Below are 21,406 nucleotides of genomic sequence, written 5' to 3'. Positions count from 1 at the left end.
TTGACTATTACTAGAAAGTAAGAGTTTTAGCTTACAATTGCATTTTTCGACCATTTCGGTCGAGTCAAAGTTGACCGAAGGTTGAAATTTTGGCACTTTTCGTGATTTATATGAAAATATTACAAAACTGATAAAAGCTACAACCATGTGTTATTTTTTGTTGTATTCTGCATGAAATTCCACACATTTTCATATATAAAACTTTATGTAACGGCTAATATAAAATGGTGCAAAAATTACGACAAAGTGACTAAAGAAATTCTGAGATTTTCAGCAGAGTTAGCGAGCGCGGACGTAAGGAAAAAGTTTTTTCAAAAATTCACCATAAATCAAAATATTGTGCTAGAGACTTCTCCTTTGTTGCAAAATGAAGGTAAATGATTGAATATTACTAGAATGTAAGAGTTTTAGCTTACAATTGCATTTTCAACCATTTCGGTCAAGTCAAAGTTGACAGATGGTGGAAATTTTGGCACATTGTGATTTATATGAAAATGTCAAAATTGATAAAAGCTACAACCATGAGTTATTTTTTGTTGTATTCTACATGAAATTGTGCACATTTTCATATATAAAACGTTATGTAACAGCTAATATAAAACGGTGCAAAAATTACGACAAAGTGACTAAAGAATTTCTGAGATTGTAAGAGCCTGACGCTGTCTCTTCCAAACACGTGTGTGTTCGTGTGTTCGTTGTCCATCGGAGTGGCGAGATGTTTGGCATCTTCACAAACAGAAACATACACACAGTTTGATACAGAAGGTTCATTGGAACATTATAAGTACATGATTAGAATGCTTGCATGGCAATGCAAGTAGTGGTGATTGTACATATATCAAGACAACAGTGGTTAGGGAGAAACAGATGGAAATATTGTATGGTTGAAATCCCGTTCCTTTAGAGAAAGAAAACGAGATGCTCTTGTTGTCTTGTCCACTCCGATGGACGACGAACACACACGTGTTTGGAAGAGACGGCATCAGGCTCTTAGAAGATTTTCAGCAGAGTTAGTGCGGACGTAAGGAAAAGGTTTTTTTCAAAAATTCACCATAAATCAAAATATTGTGCTAGAGACTTCTCGCTTGTTGCAAAATGAAGGTAAATGATTGAATATTACTAGAATGTAAGAGTTTTAGCTTACTATTGTATTTTTCGACCATTTTGGTCGAGTCAAAGTTGACCGAAGGTTGAAATTTGGCACTTATTGTGATTGTGATTTATATGAAAATATGTCAAAATTGATAAAAGCTACAACCATGAGTTATTTTTTTTGTATTCTACAAGAAATTGCACACATTTTCATATATAAAACTTTATGTAAAGGCTAATAGAAAACGGTGCAAAAATTATGACAAAGTGACTAAAGAATTTCTGAGATTTTCAGCAGAGTTAGCTGATGCTTTCTTTTGGGATAAGAAAGAAATACGCGCATGCGCAGCTGGGTCACGCTTGTAAACAAAGCAACAGCGTGATCCATGAACTCCCAGCATCCCTCAAGGCGCGTGATTTAAAATTTTTCGCAAACGAGGCCTATAAGTATTTTTCCGCGAATATTTAAAATATCTTTTTTGGAGTTGACATATTTTACGTCCACTTGGCACCCGACAGACAACTTTTGTCGACATAAAATACGTCCAGTTGGCATTAAAGGGTTAAGAACTTGACGAAAACACTCTTCTCATAACCATGGCTGCTGCCAAGTGAGTGAGTGAACTACAAGCCATGGACAAGCAAATTGGTTTTGCTCAGGGAGACACAGTCTGTACTTTTATGTTATGTTTCTTGGCAAAGAACGAGACACCACCCAGTCCTTGGCCACGCTCGTTCACCATTAAGAATCTTAAGGACATCCTCGGTCCACAAGAAGGGGAAAGGGTCCTTTGCCCTGTTAGGGCCCTTTGATACTACCTAGACAGAACCAAGAGAATCAGAGGCCCTTCCAGTAATCTCTGGTGCTGTGTCAGAAATCTCTCTTGTCCACTACCTAAAAACACATTGTCGTTTTTTCTTAGGGAGCTAATTACACAGCCTCACTCACAAATCCAGGACGTTTTGCCTGCCTTTAAGGTGAGAGCTCACGAGATTAGAGCGATCGCCACCTCATATGCTTTCAGGCATAATATGTCACTTTCAGCAATCCTTCAGTGGACTTTCTGGAAGTGTAATTCCATTTTTGCAACTCATTATTTGAAAGATATAGACATAGTTTTTGAAAATTATAGTTCCCTTGGTCCATTATAAGTGGCCGGCATTGGGGGAAGAAGCATAGGAAGCATTCTTCCTATCCTTGTCCTCTTCGCCTTGAAATTAAGGTGTCGAGTTTTTTAGGGGACCCTGGAGGTTACTTTATACCTGAAGTGCCCACCAGTCTTTAGTGGTTGGGTTATGGTTTTTAAATATTTTAGTATAGATGACAGTATTTTCTGGTCTTTTTTGTCTTTTTGGTACTGCGCCCAGGGCAAGGGTAATTACTCTTGTTTTGTGGGTAATCGGAATACTCCTTTACTCCAAAACTCCTATTGAAAAGTAGTGACTATTGTGCTAAGTCACTACAGGTCAAGATGAGAGCCAACCAAAAGCAGTACTCACCTGCCGTAGCTCTCTTACCAGGTAAGGTCTTTTGCCCTGTTAGGGTCCTTTTACCAATGCTAACAAGGTTTGTTTCAAATTCATCTTCACATCTGACTGTTTTTGGAACAATATGTCCATAGATCCCACCTCCTATCAATGTGCGATTCAGCTATATAATTACTTGGTAAGTTACTTATGTGAAGATGTTATTTTCATGATGAAATTAAGTTTCACATATACTTACCAAGTAATTATAAATCGGAGCCCTCTCTCCTCCCCTCTCATGGACATAAAGGCCCATAAGAAGTGACTTTTTCTGTTTTGTTGTTCCTATGGTGCCCCGATAGTGAGCAGGGTAGTCACCTATGCGAAAACAATAGCAGCACTACCTCGACTTTTAAAATTCAAGCTGCCGCGTGAGTGGAAAAGTATAGCTATGTAATTACTTGGTAAGTGTAAGTATATATGAAACTTAATTTTATCATGAAAATACCATATTACAAAGGACCCATTTTACAAATAACACCAAAGATTGAAGGGTATTATGTAACCATTGTAATGCATTTAAAGGTCATTAGTTTTGTGGTAAATCTTTAGGTCAGTAACAGTTGTCGAGGATTATCTCGGGTAACTGGTTAAACCAAGGAGAGCAAAGGTTGTTATTTACAGATTTTCTTTAGTTTCTCTTTCATATCTTTTCTTAACGTCTTGTGCAAAATGGCATCAAGCATGTATTGACCTGTGCTTGATGTTATTTTTCTGTGTTATCCATAGTAACACCAGACTGTAAGATTTGTTTAACAATATTTTCAGGGCCTGTTATTATACTACCAATCAGATGTATAGGATTTTTCACTTAGATGTGCAAAAAGAGCATTATTCCCAAGGCTAACTTTAACTGAATATTTATGTTTTATTCTGAAATTTATTTCTTTCTTGTCTGGTGGGCATAAAATGAATCATACCCCCATACATTGGAGATGATGTTGTTACTATGGGGAGGATCATTTCTTTTAAGCATGTTTTTTTGTGTTATTATATGAAATCATCATGAAAGTGTAGGTTCTTATCTTAGGAAGAATACAAATTACTTTAGAACTTAGGAAGAATACAAATTACTTTAGAACTTGGTATATGTGCATTAAATATTTTCAGCATTGACTTAATAGATTTGTCAGTGAAATGAAGCAAAGGGTGTCGTTATGCCATTCTGACTTCCTGTTATAAAATTATTTCATGGCTTAATTGTAGCAAGTATCCAAAATATGAGCTGATAAGACAAGTCCCTATCCATTTTTTAATTGGCTATATGTTGTTATCCAGAAATACAGGACTGACAGCACACAGGAACATTGAAGAGAATACAGAGTATTATATAAAAATATGATGTCCTGAAAAATATTGTGGTATTTCTGTATACGGTACATCAAATTTACACTGAAATTGTTTATCTGATAGTAATGTTTAAAAAGGGCAAACAACTATCTTTTTTCTATTTCTAGTGTGAATTTGATAAGAGTTATTCAATCAGTTATTTCAAGAGATTATTTATAATTATGTGAGGTATAATAGCCAGAATTTTATCAACATATGAAAATAACAGTATAGGTGTTTGAATAATCTTAGGAGGGGGGTTGGGTGAGTGGATGGATTGGAATGGGTTTGTGTGTTTGTGTGTGTGTATGGTAGAGAGAGAAAGAGAGAGAGAGAAACTTTTACTCTGCATATGATTGGTTGGGCTTAGGTTAATTTAAACCACTTTGAATGTATATTAAGTATATATCAGCTCATATGAATACATGAATTGAAATTCAGATACAATTTGCTAAAGCGGAAGTAGATCAGTACCCAACATCTTAGAATAATATTTTAGCAACTGTTGGCTTATAGGCAAAAATATATTTATAGAATCTACTGGTCAGCTTTTCATGTGATGTGTGTATATCTGTAATAGACACTGGGACCTTTTAATTTCTTGGTTTCCTCAAACTTGTAGAATACTCATCAATATAAAGCTTGAACCAGTGCGGAACATATGAAACCCTTCAGTAGTGTGATCCAAACTAGTGTATGATGTGCTAGCATGAGGCTCACTTAAATCAGTCTACCACTAGCAAGGGTGTAAGTACTTCAGTTCATTGATTTATATATCTGCCAAATTCAGAGGTGTTTAACTAGAGCTGGAATAAAGTAGTTCTCACAGTCATAGCATAGTGTGTTATCATAAGTAGATTGTTAGTCCAATTTTTGGATCAGCATCTGATTTGACATTAAGAGAACTTCATCTATTTGTAATGAGGGATAGAGAATGTATACTGGTATTTCAAAATCATCCCCATACATTATTGTAACTTGAAAATAGTAAACCTTCACCTTAGGCTAACTGTGCTTGATAACTCTTGCTTGGAAAAATACAAGCAAGAGGTTTTTCGTCCAGAAGATTGTTTGAACAAAGAGGCATCATAATTACCACTGTCCATCCATCGAAATTAGAATAAATTAAATTTGGGATTAGAATTCCTCCAAAACTGGAACCTCCACATTTGAGGCTGAACTTGAAATCATCTGTATTATGTATTCAGAGGCTATTCATATACCTTGAATTTCATAAACACCATACAGTAGAACACTAGACATAAATTTCATTCTGTATGGTTGTGGGTTTTGTTGCTATATCATCATTAATAAAACAAATCAGTACACTTTTTGCCAAGCAGTGCTTCTGTTTTCACAACATATCGGGCATGCAAGAGATTTGCCAGGTATAATTATAAAAAATCTGCCTCCAAGAAATTTGTAATTGTAGGTGACTCTGGAAGTGTTATAGAATCCCTTCAGAATTATTTTCCTAAGTTTTTCTTTCGACAAAGTAAAAATGTTGAAATACATTGGATCCCTCTCTGTGTGAGATGAAAGGGAAATTGAGATGACATTTAAATGGGCTGAGCTGCAGCTCTCATGGCTAGAACAAAAGCAGCCACGTCTGTGAAACTCAATTTTTGTAGTAAATAGCAAGTTTTTTGAAATAGTGAATGATGGTAGATTTAAAAAGATCCAACTCCTAGGATTATACCATTTTAAAACAAAATCTTAAAACAAAAAGAGTGCCATGTTGAAGTAGTTTTATCTCGTCTTCTATCTGGTCATACTCATTTGAACTGTGGATATGCGATGAATAACCCCCATGACCCAATCCCTTAAGCATAGAATATTGATCAGTACTACAGTTAAACATATTTAAATGTCCAAAACTGAACAAACAATAAATGTTTATTTTGGGAAGCAAATCAGGGAAATAGTTCCAGAAGTTAAATTTTTGGGGGGTTCATTGAATTACTAGATTTTTTAAAGAACTGCAGTTTATTGAGTAATATTTATAATATAATTTTAGGTTTAGCAAGAAACCTGTGGTTTAAAGTTTATAGTGAAACGAATAACAACAGTCCACATCAAAGACTATTGTAAATCCTTGAAAAGGTGAGGCAGGTGTGACTTACCTGAATGTGTAAGTGGCTACAGCTGTAATATCTTGGTAGGTAGTAGGGAGACCATCAGTACATTTTTGTTGCAGAAATAAGACGCTTAAAAAAGTAGACCAGGAACATGGCTGTCACCAAAACTTTATTATATGTTGCCAAAACAGTCAAGCAATTTATATTTGTAACAGCCCGGGAAGTTTGCTCTGTATGCAATGCCTGGTTGTGTCTTGTGACCAGCTTTATATTCCCAAATTACCAAAGTAAGACGGTCTTCCTACTCGAATCCCAGGGATTGTATTGGACTTGCATAGATGCACTTACAGTTGGGCGTCTTTCAGAACAATTTTATTGCAGTTGAAGGTTTTCTCTCGAAGGTAGCATTTTTCTTTTATAAGTCCCTGAAGGACATCTGCTAATGACAGTGCTGCATTGGTAACAATGGATGGTGATTCTCCAGTAATTTTCAAGTTTGTCAGATTGCACCTCCTAACAAAACTACTGCACCTTTCCATACTAGCCTTAAACTCATTCCCGTAGCTTACTTATTTTAACCTCCTCATTTTACTCCTCATGTAGGGTAAACATTTTTCGTGCACAAAATTCTACTATCAATAGGGATGTTTCCACTGCAGAACCTCTAGCCACATACCTAACATTCTCTCAGTCTTAGTAACTATGCCAGAAAGCTGAGAAACCATTTTTTGCCACCAGAGGATCAGCTCTGGTAGTTCCAGTTTTTTTCTGCCTCAGACTTTTCCTCGTATATGCTTGATTTGTTCTTGCCAGGTTTTTGAGCTACATCATTTGGGCTTGTGTTGGAAAGACCAAAAATTTCCTCTTTCCCATCAAGGGTTGGTATTTAGATAATTTTTTGGCCTTGGAAGGACTATCCTACCACTCAATTGCTTCTTGGGAGGTATTCTTGACTAGAAGACAAAGAGAAAAACACTAAGTATGCTGTATAGACCATATGCATATCATAAAACTACCAAGACATGAGTCAGACAAGGAATATTGCCCTTCCCCAGCCAAGTTACATAACACAGGAGTAGCATTAGCCAATAGTACCGTATATGCTTACAAATCTCTTAATTTATTTGGATTTCATGCAGTATTTGCCATACTGTGATTTTTTTTTTTTTTTTTTTTTTTTTTTTTTTTTCTCAAGAGTATGTTAAAATTCTTGCTGTGAATTCAGTTTTCTATTTTTTTTTTTTTTTCAAGAGAAAATATTAAAATTCACGTAAGTACCCATAGCGTAATAAATTCCTTCACAGTTTAATCCATCCCAGTGGGATGGGCAACCTAATGCACTGTTAGCCAAAATTTGAAGACAGTAAGAAGTAATGGGGAAGGTTTAGTTACAATAAGAAGTAATGGGGAAGGTTTTGCTGTAACTAGCAAGGAAGTGGTAGACTTCTAGGAAGAAAGGTTATAAGTCAGGAAAAGCGAAACAAAGAAGTTTCCACAGCTTGTCAATAGAAGGAAAGAAACAGTCTGTGGACTATTTTATCTGATGATTACTTACTCATGCAAAGTAAATGGGAGAAGAATTAGCTTTATGAGTATAATGAGATTATGTGAGACAAAAAAGAAGTATTGTTTTGAACCTAACATCATGGTGATCAAAAAATTACCTGTAGAAAAGAGAGAAAAGCAGCTTTTGATCAACAGCCCCAGTTACCTTACCTAACAATCCTCTTCCTCTCTGCGTAAAGAAGATCATCAAGAGATGAGGTGAATTTTATTGATTTGAAGAATTGTCTCAGATTCTGTTTTGTCGGGAAAAGACCAAAGAAGAGGCACCTCTTATATGAAAATAGTACTGTTCTCCATTCGGTAATGAATGCATCCAGGAAAGATCTTTAATACAGTCCAACCTCTTAAATCCAGGAAGCTTAAGATCAGGCCACAGCCGGATCCTAGAAAATCCCGGAATATAGAATACACCCCTAAAAAATGAAGCCCCTATGTAAATAGTCTTAGGCCTACGAGACGTTTGTTTGGCGGCCTGTGATTGGCCAGTACTTGGAGGTAGGCAGCTCACTCACTTTCATTTTTACGTCTGTAGCTCAGAAAATTAGCAATATGTTTATTTCTTCATTTATCTCACATTTTGCACAGGATAGGAAAGTTTTGGTCATATCATAGGATTTGATATTAATTGTACAACTAAATCATGCTTTCCTGAAATCAGTAAGATAAAACACAAAGGAATTACAACAAGTAAAAGTAAAGAGAGAAGCATTTAATTCTTTATACCTGTTTATACTTATCATCGGATTTTGTATCATTCATGCGATCAAGATAAAATAAAACTTGTGTTTTCTTACAATAAATTCACCCTGAATATGCTGGTGCTTTCAGATTTTAGATGTGTGTGATATGTGAAGAGAAAATGAAGAATATGTCTTATTATGTTGCATCTGTTCTTGACTCAGTTTGGCAGTAGTGCCGAGAGACAATGACCCTGCAAACAGCGAGAGTTTTGAGGCGCCTTTGACAGTTGCCAATTATTGATATGAGAAGTTTGCAGTTTCGACAATATTTACCATGTTATCATGTCATTACATTTTCTGTAAATAAAGGCATAGAATTCCCATTATGACTGTCGAACTTTTTCACTCCAGTATCATTTATGTCTGTATGCCTGGACATATCTGGCAGAAAAAAAAAATAATCAGATGGATGCATCTGGATGTGTTGGCTTCAGTTTAGTCTAGGTGAGAAATTTGCATACTGTAGGCTACATGATAAATAACAGGCTAAATAATTATGAGTTCATTATTATGGCCACTTGTTTCTCTGGTCAATAACATCAAAAGCTTATGGTTTTTATATGTTCATTCAATGAACGAAAGTACATCTTTTTATTTCTTACCATAAAATCCATTGGCAATGTAATTAATATGAAATTCTGTCTTTTTCAGAATTTGTTTGAGCAATTCTTATGCCAGAATGTCTATTCCTTTATATGCGTGTTACATTTGATAATTATGTAGGCCTTTTATTTATCATATTGCCTACAGTATGCTAATTTATGGTAATGAAGTAATGTAGTAATAATTTCTTTGCTTATTTATTATCATTAAACATTTCATGCACATATTCATTCCTCAGTTCCTGTGATGACTTGCTGATTGGTTTGAGTAAATAGAATTTACTTTGTGTAGAGTAGCGAGTCATCTATTGGTCGTAATAAAATAGTTTAATCACTTCATTAAAAAGAATGGTCGAATCAGTGTGGTGACACTGGGTAGTGAAGTATAATTGTATTTGTATTCAAAGTTTTATAGCACTTAGTGAAGTTCCAAATTAGATATTCTGTAGTCTTTTTTATGTTTTGTACCAAATGTTGTGGCTATATTGTAGAAAGATATTGTGTCTGCCCTTAACAATAATGGTTTACTTTGAAAAATCTCTCTCTCTCTCTCTCTCTCTCTCTCTCTTCTCTCTCTCTCTCTCTCTCTCTCTCTCTCTCTCTCTCTCTCTCTCAACAAAGAATTGGCCTTCTGACAGTTAGTTAGGAAAATAGAAATAAGGAAATATAAGTCTCTCTCTCTCTCTCTCTCGACACCTCTCTCCAAGTCTCTGTATTCCCCCCCCCCTTTTTTTTCGTATACTAAGTACTGAATTATCCTTCTGACAGCTACAGTTAGAAAAATAGAAATAAGGAAGTATATGGACATTATTAGTGACTGCCAAATTTTAATAAGCGTTATTATAAGTGTCAGTGGTTTAAGCTTTCACTTAGTCACATTTCTAAACTCATAGGGCTTGCTAAGAGCAGTTGGTCTTATGCGAGGTATGGTATTTAATTCATCATTATCCATTACAGGTTTACAATCCTTTATCCAAAATTCTAAAACCCGGAGTTTTTTTAAAGTAGGATAGAGCATCATCGTAAGGTATTAAGATCATGAAATGTAATGCCATTATAATCCCACTTAGTGCGAAAATTCACGTTTTTACCTTATATACTCTTGTATCGTGACTTTCCGAAACCCAAAAAATTTTAATGTGTGTGTGTAACAGTATCGTTCCCAGTTAGGTTTTTACACCAGCTGATGAACATTTGCAAAGTTAGATGATACAATTATATTGAGAATGATAATTTTAATAAAGTTGTTGTTTTACTTACTGTATTCAGTTATATTTTGTGTATCGTCCTATTATCGTATTATGAAATATAAACATAGCAATCATGCGCCAGTTGCATTCTGGTAATGTTTACGTTTTTAGAATCATCACCTGATTGAGTTTTACAGACCTCATCACTGCCATTAGTTCCTAAGTTGAAACTTAGATATACAGTAATATGCATTATTAATGGAATCCACCACAACTGAGACAAGCATAGGAAGCCTAGGAAGTCTAGCCTGGTATAATCTACCAAAAAGTTCATTCTTAAATCAAGCAGGGCCTCAGGTAATCTGCTGAAAATGCATCTTGCACTATACACAAGATATGCAAAGAAATGATGTTTTGGGACAAAATTTTAAGGATTGCATGATATATCGGATGGTATACAAGTACGTATACTGTATGGACAAATTACAGTTCTTTTTGATGCTGTATATTATTGAGGTTTACGGAATGTTTTTGTTGGAATATACTGTGCTTTTGCATTGGCGCCAAGGGTTTTGGGTAAGAGATCCTGAACCTATATCGTAGAAAAGTCTTTTAGGATGACTTTGTACAGGTAGGCACTCACTTGTCTGTCTACCTGTAGTCTGGTTCCTTCTGTAATTCAGCACCAATTGCAAATTTCTGTGGGCTGCGGCACAAGGTTTTGGTCGGGCTAGAACTGTATTCTAGCATTTATTTATAATTAACTTCTTTTGAACACTAGTTATTCCCCCAGTGAATAAAGGAAGCACATCGCATGCTGTGAAAATCATTGGGGTATGTATGTGTGGGCAAAAGGCTAGGGTATGTTACTCATCAAAACAATGTTGTGTTTGGCATTTTGAAGTAATTATTGAAATAAGCTTTTAAAATATACAGTACTATGCTAGGCAGTAAAATAACACGTTTGTGCATGAAAGTGAAGGTGTAAAAGAAGTAATAAACCGAAGAAGTGTTCATTTTATCACCAACATATCAACTAATTACATATAAAGGAAATTGCCAACTATAGTCTTTCAAACATTCTAAGATCGCTAGGGTGTGGCCAGGAAAAGAATACAGCACTGCCAGATCTATTTATCCTTTTAAATCTCATCCTTGAGGTTAATCCATTGTTTATGGCTTTGCCTGAGATATGTCCTTTACTGTACTTTGTTTCTTAAGAAATAGTGTCTGGTAAATTTTGGTTGTTCTTAATGATATTTCTTTCTTTGTGTGCTTTATGATAATACCACATTGTGTTTAATACATTAACACAAAATTTGTGTGGGTGGTTTGGCAGGAATAGCTTTTCAAGCCATTTGAATGTTGTCCATTTTCCACTTTAGATGATATTTATTGGTTAAGTGATTGGGTTTTTCAGCGCCTCTGCAGGTTCAGTAAACTATTCATCATTTTGGAGAGAAAAATAATGCACCATTAATTACAGGATCCCCTTGTTTCTTGAGCTATCCATACTGTCCGGTAACATTGGCTGTTTGAGGTGACAACCATTGTTATTGTTTTTGATCAAGCCTTTTAAATGCCCACGCTGACCACATGTCAACAAAACTGAGGTTTGGCAGTGGCGGCCAAAAATTGTACCATATCTCATTGTTTTTATAAAAATAAATTAGTTTTGTTTAGTAAATATGTAGTCAAATATGTTTTTTGTTAATACCTTTAAATGGATAAAAATTTTTTTTATTTCACTTGAGTAGGCTCTAACAAGGCAAAACTTGAGCATAACAGTGAGACGTTTGACACTGCACGAATTCCTTACCCCATCTTAACAATCTTAAGAGTGCTTGAAAATGGCAGTTTGGATCACAAAATATTTGTAATGTTATTTATTAAATGTTTTAAAAGCATTACATAATATGGTAATTGCAAAACTGTTTAAGCTTCTGTTTTGACAAAATAGCTCTACTTATTCTTGGTTGTGGGGTATTGGGGAGAGGAGCAAATTCAGCTGATGAAGGAAATGGATAATTTGAAATTAAGAAGAGAAAAAAAAGCCTTGCTAGTTGATGGTTGTCAATATGCACTTGAAAATCAGTAAAGTAATGATAGCCATTAAAATTGAGAAAATACAATTTCATTACCAATATATGAACTGCTTGAAAAGATAGCTCTGCAATTCTGTGTAGTCCTCAATGGGTTGGGGGCTGTCGATCAACAAAAGATTAACAGTAATTGAATATATAAGAAGAATCCTCCCTAGTTGGTATTTGCTCATTTTAAAGTAAATAGTACCTTAGCTGTGATTATTTTTAAAAAGGTCCCTTTTAATATGGCTCTAGTTTGGAAAGCTTAGTCCATTAAAAATGGAACATGCATAATTCAACTGGCTACAACCATAGACAATGTGTTTAAGGCAATAAGTGCCTCTTTGTTTTGTGCTTATTGTTCAGTCATTAATGTCTTTTATGATTGATTTTGAAATGTATAAATGAAACATGTTAAAAGCTTCTGCTGTATTAATCATCACGGTGAGTGTGTATGGATTGTAGTACAATGTTTTAATGCAATTTGTGTGGTGACAGTAAAATGCACATTTCTTTCTTTTATTGTTCATCATTAAAATACATTTTTCCTTTTTTCTCTCTTGTTAATGATTTCAAAGTGCATATATTTTGTTATACTCTATCATTACAGAATTTTTTTTTCTTTTGTGATTTATTTTAAGTACACACATATATATATATAGTATATATATATATATATATATATATATATATATATATATATATATATATATATATATATATATATATATATATTTTATATATATATAGATACATATATATATATATATATATTATATATATATATATATATATATATATATATATATATATATATATATATATATATATATATATATATATATATATATATATATATAGATACAGTAGAACCCCAGTCCTCGACTAATCCGTTCAGAAGAAGCGTGATTTTAGATTGATTTAGTCGAATTCTGAGTTAATTTCTCCCATAAGAAATAACTGAAAATGGATTAATCAATTCTGACCACCAGTCATCACCCCAACCTTACCTTTTATACAAAACATTACACAAATTACAATTAAATAAGTTCAGAGTTGAATAACTTACCGTATCAGAAGCACCTTTTACATTTTTAAATGCATACTGTATAAAAAAAATTGGCTTACGACCAATGCGGCCGTATTACCGATGATAGACCGAGCGCCATAGGCTAGGCTAGGTAGCTTATAGGCACTACCAGAATGTACTGTAACGTGTACACACTAAAGTGTTGTTAATAATGATAACATTCAAAAAAAGCCTGATTATCACATTAAATTAATAATACAGTATTTATAAGCCGAGTTACTGTATGTCTGTTATCATAAAATTAAGAAAAATTTTGTAAATTTTGTCGGAACTCAGCAGCTTGTGGCAGATGTAAACAAACCACAGCGCCACCCTGGTGGTGTATCGCAGTATTAATTACATAAACATTCAGTATTTATGGTAAATTTCATACAGAGTCTACTGGAATAGTGTACAGAATCAATGTAAAACATCTTTCAGTAAATATTATGATTCCCTAACACATTGGGACCCATGATTGGATGAAAATTCAGTGCAGAAAGCCGAAAAAATGATATATACCTGTACAAGGTGTACTTCTCTAAACAACAGCAGCAGCAGCAGGTGTGGGCTTTAAATGCTTTTAAATACGCATGGGAAGAACGCCACCAACAACAGTATTGTACAAGCTTGATATTTCAAAGGGATAATTTAGTTAGCTCTTGCTTAAGGGGTAGTACTGTATGCTAGAATTTACAGTCACCCAAGACTTCTCAGGTCCCATTGGTGTTGATTAGTGAAGGTCTACTGGCAATTACCCGTAACAAAATTATTTAGAATTTCTCTCTCTCTCTCTCTCTCTCTCTCTCTCTCTCTCTCTCTCTCTCTCTCTCTCTCTCTCTCTCTCTCTCTCTCTCTCTCTCTCTCTCTCTCTCATTCGTATGTTGCTAAGATGCAGATATATATTCTGCGTATAAGGTTCATACAGTAATATCCACATATATGTCTTTATTTTTGTACAGAACTAAAATATACAGTATGTGCATTCCATGTTTTACAGAATTTGTCTCCATCCTTTGCTTTTGAGTGTTGGTAGCTCTGGGGGTATTACTATACAAGAGTTAAGAGTTGATTCTCAATGTTTTTACTGTTTTTATAGTTGTTTTACCATATTTATTGTAAATTATTGGTCTGCTTATTTGTATGTATGAATATATAGCATGTTGTTAGATATTTAAATATAAGTATGGTTGTACAGGGTTATGTTTAATGTAATATATACTGCATTAGTAATGCATTGTTTATAGGTAATAACACAAAGTGAAGGGACCTTGCTTTCATTTGACTACTTGTGTTGCTCTTTTTAGAAGTAGAGTAAACACACACATGGTGGTTTTATTGATGAAAATACAGAGTATGGTTCTGCAGAATAGCAAAGAAATGCATAGTAATTTTATTAAAATGTTTTTGGTAGTTTGTTACCTTAATATGTTATGCTAATTGGTAATACTGCTTTGAGACTGATTAGAGAAAACTTAGGAATGCTACTTTTTCAAGATTCAAAGCTTTGACTGAGGAAAGAATGCTATACGTATTATTTCTTTACAATACAATTTGTACAGTATTTCTTTCTGCCAACTATTTGTATACCATTTCTGTGAAGCGTGAGTATGAGCAAATAAGAATTTATTCGTTCAAGGCTAAAAAATATTGGTTGCTATTCTTTAAAATTTAGTTTTTTGTTTTTTTTTTTTTATTGTACTTAGGTGATTGTGGTAATGTATTTGTTAAAATGATCCTAGATGAAAAGTAGTATGCCTTATTTTTAACAAGTGTTATACAAGGTGCTGGGTATAATTGTACAGTCTAAGAAATGTTTTAACTGTTATTACCTTTTTGTTACTAATGTCAACTTTGGTGTAAGGCTTGAGTGTGAGTTATCCGGTAATATCCTAATAAGTTTTAAATTGTTGTAAAGCATGGAAGAAGCTGGTTTGCACAGAGTAGTATTTGTTAGTTACATGCCAAGAAGCAAAGCAGTGATAGACCAGAAGAATATTTGGTGTACAGTACTTTGTTAAATGTGGATGTCTCTTAGGATTTGTTAAGAAATTTGTGTATTAGGGGTAATTTTCTGTTATAAACTATTGATTTGAGGCCAGGGAATTTCTTCCCTTTTAATTAGGGGCAAGTTATGATCATGAGTTAAAGCCTAGTTTGATGTAGTAATGAAAATAATCAAATGGGTGGGTTTGCATGGCCATAAACCTGGTTTTTGTCCCACAGGACACGGCAGGCTTGATTACTCAGGATAATGTAAGTATTTTGGTTGTCATGTTGCTTGTTCATTGCATGCTGGGTTGTACGGTGGTAGTGCATCCCAAAATTAGGTACATACACAGCACATTCTCAGCATCTTAGGTGGTATTGGTACATAGCTACATGCATGAGTAAAATGTCTTTGCTCCACTGACTCAATAATTCATATCCCAATTAGAATTCATTTTTTCTCTGCTCTTTCTCTTTCTTGGCCCACTCACTTGGAACCATCCAATCCTTCTCTTATAAAACCCTGGGTTGCAGTGAGCTTGATTGGTCTCTCCTGGACTGTCGGCTGACCAGCAATTAGTTATCAAAAATGAGATCAAGCTTGGCCTAAGGAATTTTCCTGATTCATGTCCCATCATAGAATATACTTGGAAAGGGAATTTTCCAGTTCAGAGCTCCACTTTCATATAGCAGAATATGCAACATTTTATAGCTTTTCAAACAATCTTATTTACTACTGCTGGTTTTTTGTATATCAAGTAGAATGCATTAGGTGTATCAGAGTTATTAAAAATTTTGTATTTAAAGAAATATGCTTTCTAAAAATTTCTCTCATGATTTCCTTCCTGCTGATGGTAGTTTGTCTAGCTGCAGTTGTGTCTTTTTAGTTGCAATAATTATGTATTGTATGCAAAGCTTGAGACAGTATTCAGGGCGTTCAAGGTAAGATGACATAAAATTGACATTCATAACTAAGCTGGCAGTTGACAGGCAGGTGATGAACTGATGGAACTAGTCTGCCTCATCAATACAGAGGATATGACCTTTCCATGCTCCTCCTGCTTTCATAATGAGACTAGTGATCAGACAGCTGGTAGAATAGATGGCAGCTCTCTGGGCTGTTTTAAGGAAAAGTAAATAATTTTGATATGCTGATGAAATAGATTTAGCAGTGAATGAAATCTCTAGTCTCAGCATCAATGAGGGAGCCCAGCTGGTTGGGGGCAAAAAATGAGTGTGGTTTGAAGTCAGTGGTGTAAAGGCTTGGTTGTTTGCCTGATGTTACAGATGGTGGCTGTGCCTCAATCTGACCCTCGCAGCCGGTGGCTCCAAACCACTGTATAGCCTTCCTCCTTCCCTCGTTAGTGCCTCCAAACCCAGTGCTCATCCAGGCCTCTATCAGGCTTCTATACAGGTAAGTCTTGGTCCACTCCTAACCCTTATATTTAACTCTCTCTCTCTCTCTCTCTCTCTCTCTCTCTCTCTCTCTCTCTCTCTCTCTCTCTCTCTCTCTCTGACTTAGAGTCTCTCTTCATTTTCAGGTTCTCTCTCTCTCTCTCTCTCTCTCTCTCTCTCTCTCTCTCTCTCTCTCTCTCTCTCTCTCTCTCTCTCTCTCTCTCTCTCTCTGACTTAAGTCTCCTCTTCATTTTCAGGTATAGTCGAATTGGATATATACATTTTTATGCTCATATTATGATTAAATGTAAGTAACATATTTTTTCATAATTACAATGCCTGTTTGTGATTGAGACTTAAGCCTTCATAGTTGCTCTATTAATTTTGAAATAGCACTGCTTAACCTATACTACATCAACTTTGCATAAGATTTCCATAACATTATACTGTGTTTTAAAAGTACAGAACCTGTTATTAAGTAGTATTTATTTTTTATTTATTATTTTTCCATGCCCAGGCATAACACTTGGTTGGTACACAGGTTTTTTTTTTATTTGAATAATGAAGTCCAAGCAGATTTGTAAGTTTGTGATTATGGTCATTCCTGTTCCTAGGTATTTACACCTACTGTATACACTTAATATCTTATTGCACTTGAATATTCTTGCAGAATTAAGTACTTGGGATTAGTATTACAGAAGTTAAGTGCAAAAATACTATTCCAGTATTCCTTAACTTCATTACACAGTGCATGATCATACCAGAATTAGTGTTAAAGGGTACAAAGGTGGTACATTGCATGAAGAACTTTGTTGAAAATAATTGAAGAAAATTATGCAGTTATTAGTTGACAATTTGTAAATTATAAGTATCATACAGTTTTGTTCGGTGCAAGTCATTGTTAAACCCTGGTTGCAAGATTTTATTATCATAAGATACAATGGGACTGCTGAGTCACAATTCTCAATTTATCAGACTCATGTGAATGGTTTGTTCCTAAATGTTTGAAGTTGAATGGCTAAAAAGGAATGGAAAGGCAAAGCGCACAACTAAGAGCTGAAGGGACTGAAAAAAATTACTATATACAGTATACCAGTATACCATGCAGGGTACACTGTGGATGCATCCTCCTTCATGGATCATGTTGTGAGGATGGAGTGATATGCCTAGAGATTGTTTTCAACCTACAACGATTTTATGCTTTTTACTCAAAATAGGTAGTTTATTTTTGGTCTGCTCAAATTCATATAGGGTAGATGATCATTCTCAAGTTTAATCTTCCTCTGAATAACAAGGCATTAAAGGCAGGTTAGTTATATAGTCAATTTAGAACAGTAGATATCTTTGTTATCAATTTCATCAGACCAAGGTCATAAAAATTTGTGAGGTGTGATAGTTTGCATTAAAAAATGAGCAGTCCCATATATTAAAAAGTATTGCAAATTTTCTTATAAATTGACTACGGTTAGAAGTCCTACTTGGCAGTAAGTTTTTTTTTTAAATAATATATATATATATATATATATATATATATATATATATATATATATATATATATATATATATATATATATATGCAGGCAGTCTCTGGTTATCGGCAATCCGGTTCACGGTGCTTATCTAGCAACGACAATAACCAGATTTTGACACCATTCCCGGTTATCATCGCTGATAGCGGTTGATCGCAGGTTACCAGCGCTGATCGCCAATAACCAGTTATCGGCACCAATAACCAGGAATCAGTCCTATTATCGCCAATTTTCGGTTATTGTCATGTTGTCGGGAACGGAACCCCACGATAACCGGGACTGCGATGGTGTATATATATATATATATATATATATATATATATATATATATATATATATATATATATATATATATATATATATATATATATATATATATATATTATATATATTATATATATATTTTTTTTAATTCATAGACTTGTTCATAAATGATACTTTATACTCAGCTACATTCATTCCATCTTGTAATTGTGATTGGTTGCCAAACAGATTTAATTTTTGTTAAATCATTATTTTACAAGCTTATAAGAGCTTAGGTTTTAAGTGATTGCATTGCTAGCTATTTGTAGCTTGCTTTTCAGTGGCTTTGTGTGTGTATGTATGTATGTATGTATGTGCGTGGGGGTGTATTTTGATATGTATGAAGTACTAAGAAACAATAGAGTTTTCTAAAAATCTTCTCAAAGTAATAAAATGTTAAATGTATTGGTGTGAAGTTGTGAATCATAGCACCTTGTTGACCTTCATTATGTTTCAAACTATTTCATTTATAAGTACTGATGTTTGTTGAGCCTACTGTGAACATCATTTTATTTCCTCAGGGCTGTACTTGTTTAGCTTTAAGTAGCAAATGCTATATGCTGAAGTAGGGCAAAAAGAGTATGTGTTTGAAAGAGCACCAAGACAAGCACAGTAATTTGATGGTCAGTACAAAGGCAGGAGTTAATGAATGACCAATGTGAAGATTGTGGCTGGTATGTCAGAAAAATTTGAGGCAACCTTCCATAATTTATCTTAATAATAGAAGCAGCTACAGAGGACAGTCAGATGCAGCCCCTGAAAGAGAGGATTTCAAGAATGTGTTTTTATGACACAAAACATGTTTTTGACAGAAACTTATTTATATATTGCCTTAGTTCCATGCAACAAAATCCCATTCGTACCAGCTTTTATTGATCAGAATTGAGAGGCCCCTACTGAACATGCCCAGATCCTTGTGTGATGCATTGTTTCATTCATTCTTCGTGTGTTCCTGATAATCCAAAGTCCAAGTGGGGTTGTGACTGCAATGTCTGTGACCTCTAGAAAGCCACATTATCTAAATGTTCTCTGGATAGCCTCCATGTGTGAGAATGTAAGGACCCCAGTTGCTTGTTTAACCTGTGAAAGTTCTTGGGATTTGTTTGCATCTAGATCCAGGAGGTTGGTAAACCACTCCTGATGGGACCAGTCAACTGCCCTCACAACTTGACTAGAATATGCCTGAATAGACCATTAGGTGGAAAAGCCTAGACCTGTAAATTGTCTCCATGGTCACAGCATTGTGTCCATACCCCTTCCCACAGGCCCCAGCTGGGAAGCCTCATGTTAAGTGATGTTGCAAACAGGTATACAGGAGCAGCCCTTTTGCTGGCCAAAAATAGCCTTGCCAATCTCAGTGTTCAGAGACTTAAAATGAGGATCTAAAAAGCTCTGCTTGTGGTGTTAGCAGCATGAATCTGGGGTGATGGGAATGCCATGTTCCATGCTCCTTTACCTAGGCAAGAATTTCTAAGGTCAGACTTACATGGAGACTCTACCTTTGTTCATGAGGCAAGCAATAGTGGCCTTTTTGGACTCTATCCTGTTGTTTGCCCTTTCCCTTTCAAGGATTTTATGAATGCATGGTGACAGAAAAAACCTTTAAATTCCGCGAAGCTTATATACAAGTATTGTTCCTCTTGCATTCCTTGTTGGAAGAACCAAAAGCGTGTCCCACTGAAAATTTTTTGTATTTCTCTTGGCTTTGCAATACTTCTTTGTTCAGAAGAAACCATGCCGAGACCAAGAAAATTTAAACAACATTTACGTTCCATAAGAGAAAAGAAGAAACAACGTTGTGAAGAGGGAGGCATCCAAGAGAGAGGAAAGAGGGGGACCAGGAGCCTAAATATATAAAATATAATTCAATATACATAAAATAATAATAACAGATAACACCAATATGATATAACATCAAATTTGTCATAAAAACCTCAAAGTGTGAGACAACAAGCAAATAAATGGACAGACAAGCAAAAAATGTCATCATAAAACTTTGGGGGCCGATATCTCAAAACTAAAGTCATCGACCTTCAAATGGAAACAGACGTAACGAATTCACCTATCTTAATGAAACAAAAAGCCAATGAAAGCTAAATACATTGTCTACAAAACAATAGTTTTTTTTTTTTTTTCATTTTGTCCCAAAAATATTTTTGGGATTTATTTTTCCACGAAATCAATCCAAGATTTTTCAAAAATCGAAAAATATTTGTATTTTTTTTTTTTTATGCTCTATTACTTTATTCTAATCTATAATACCTGTCTACCACGTAAAATTCAGCTCTTAGGTTGCAATAGTTATGGCTGAGTTTAAAAAAAAAAAAATTGGGGAGGTGGGGGTACCAGCGAATGTGGGGGGGCGGCGAGAAGAAAAATATGAATACTGACCTTTTTGCTATACATAAACTAACCAATGCCCAAAATTTCAAACTGATTCATGCAAAAAAACCAGAGTTATTAATAAAAAACGATTTTGTCAAATGCTCCCCTTAAGACAACACCCCCACTAAAGGATATATAACAACTGGGGAGGAAGGAGAGCCTCGTCTGTTTCTTTACCTTGCCTGGTAACTTGGTTGGGGAGCTGCTTCCTCTGCTGGCACTTGAATGGGCAAATATTAACTCATGGCCGGGAAACAGCTCTTACTCATGCAATGAATAAGGACATCTGGACTGGGAGTTTGCTCATGTTGGGTGATGAATGGCATGGAGTACCAGTTGAAGTATGATTCCTGTTGGTTAGAACTAGACATCAGAGACAGAACTGATGAAGAATACTAGAAAAAAAAGAATTCATTGGGACATCATTATGGAGCTAACTGAAGTATATTTGAGAGAGAAGCTAGAGGTCCTTGATAGCTGCACCCATTCTCTTTGGCATGACATATAGTAAGTTGAAATGGGGAGCAG

The 21,406-nt window shown here is 34.9% G+C and overlaps 1 protein-coding gene across 1 annotated transcript in view; it reads left to right on the top strand.

Annotated features, from left to right (window-relative positions):
• Positions 1-21,406, top strand: part of Zdhhc8 (zinc finger DHHC-type containing 8) — a 158,439-nt gene that overhangs the window by 73,462 nt on the left and 63,571 nt on the right. The window contains 1 exon segment of the mRNA XM_067108001.1: positions 15,504-15,533. Within this exon segment, the coding sequence (XP_066964102.1) occupies positions 15,504-15,533 (30 nt within the window).

Source organism: Macrobrachium rosenbergii, chromosome 8 (genome assembly GCF_040412425.1).
Source record: "Macrobrachium rosenbergii isolate ZJJX-2024 chromosome 8, ASM4041242v1, whole genome shotgun sequence".
In the NCBI taxonomy this organism is placed as follows: domain Eukaryota; kingdom Metazoa; phylum Arthropoda; class Malacostraca; order Decapoda; family Palaemonidae; genus Macrobrachium; species Macrobrachium rosenbergii.
This window is presented reverse-complemented; position numbering and strand designations above follow the sequence as displayed.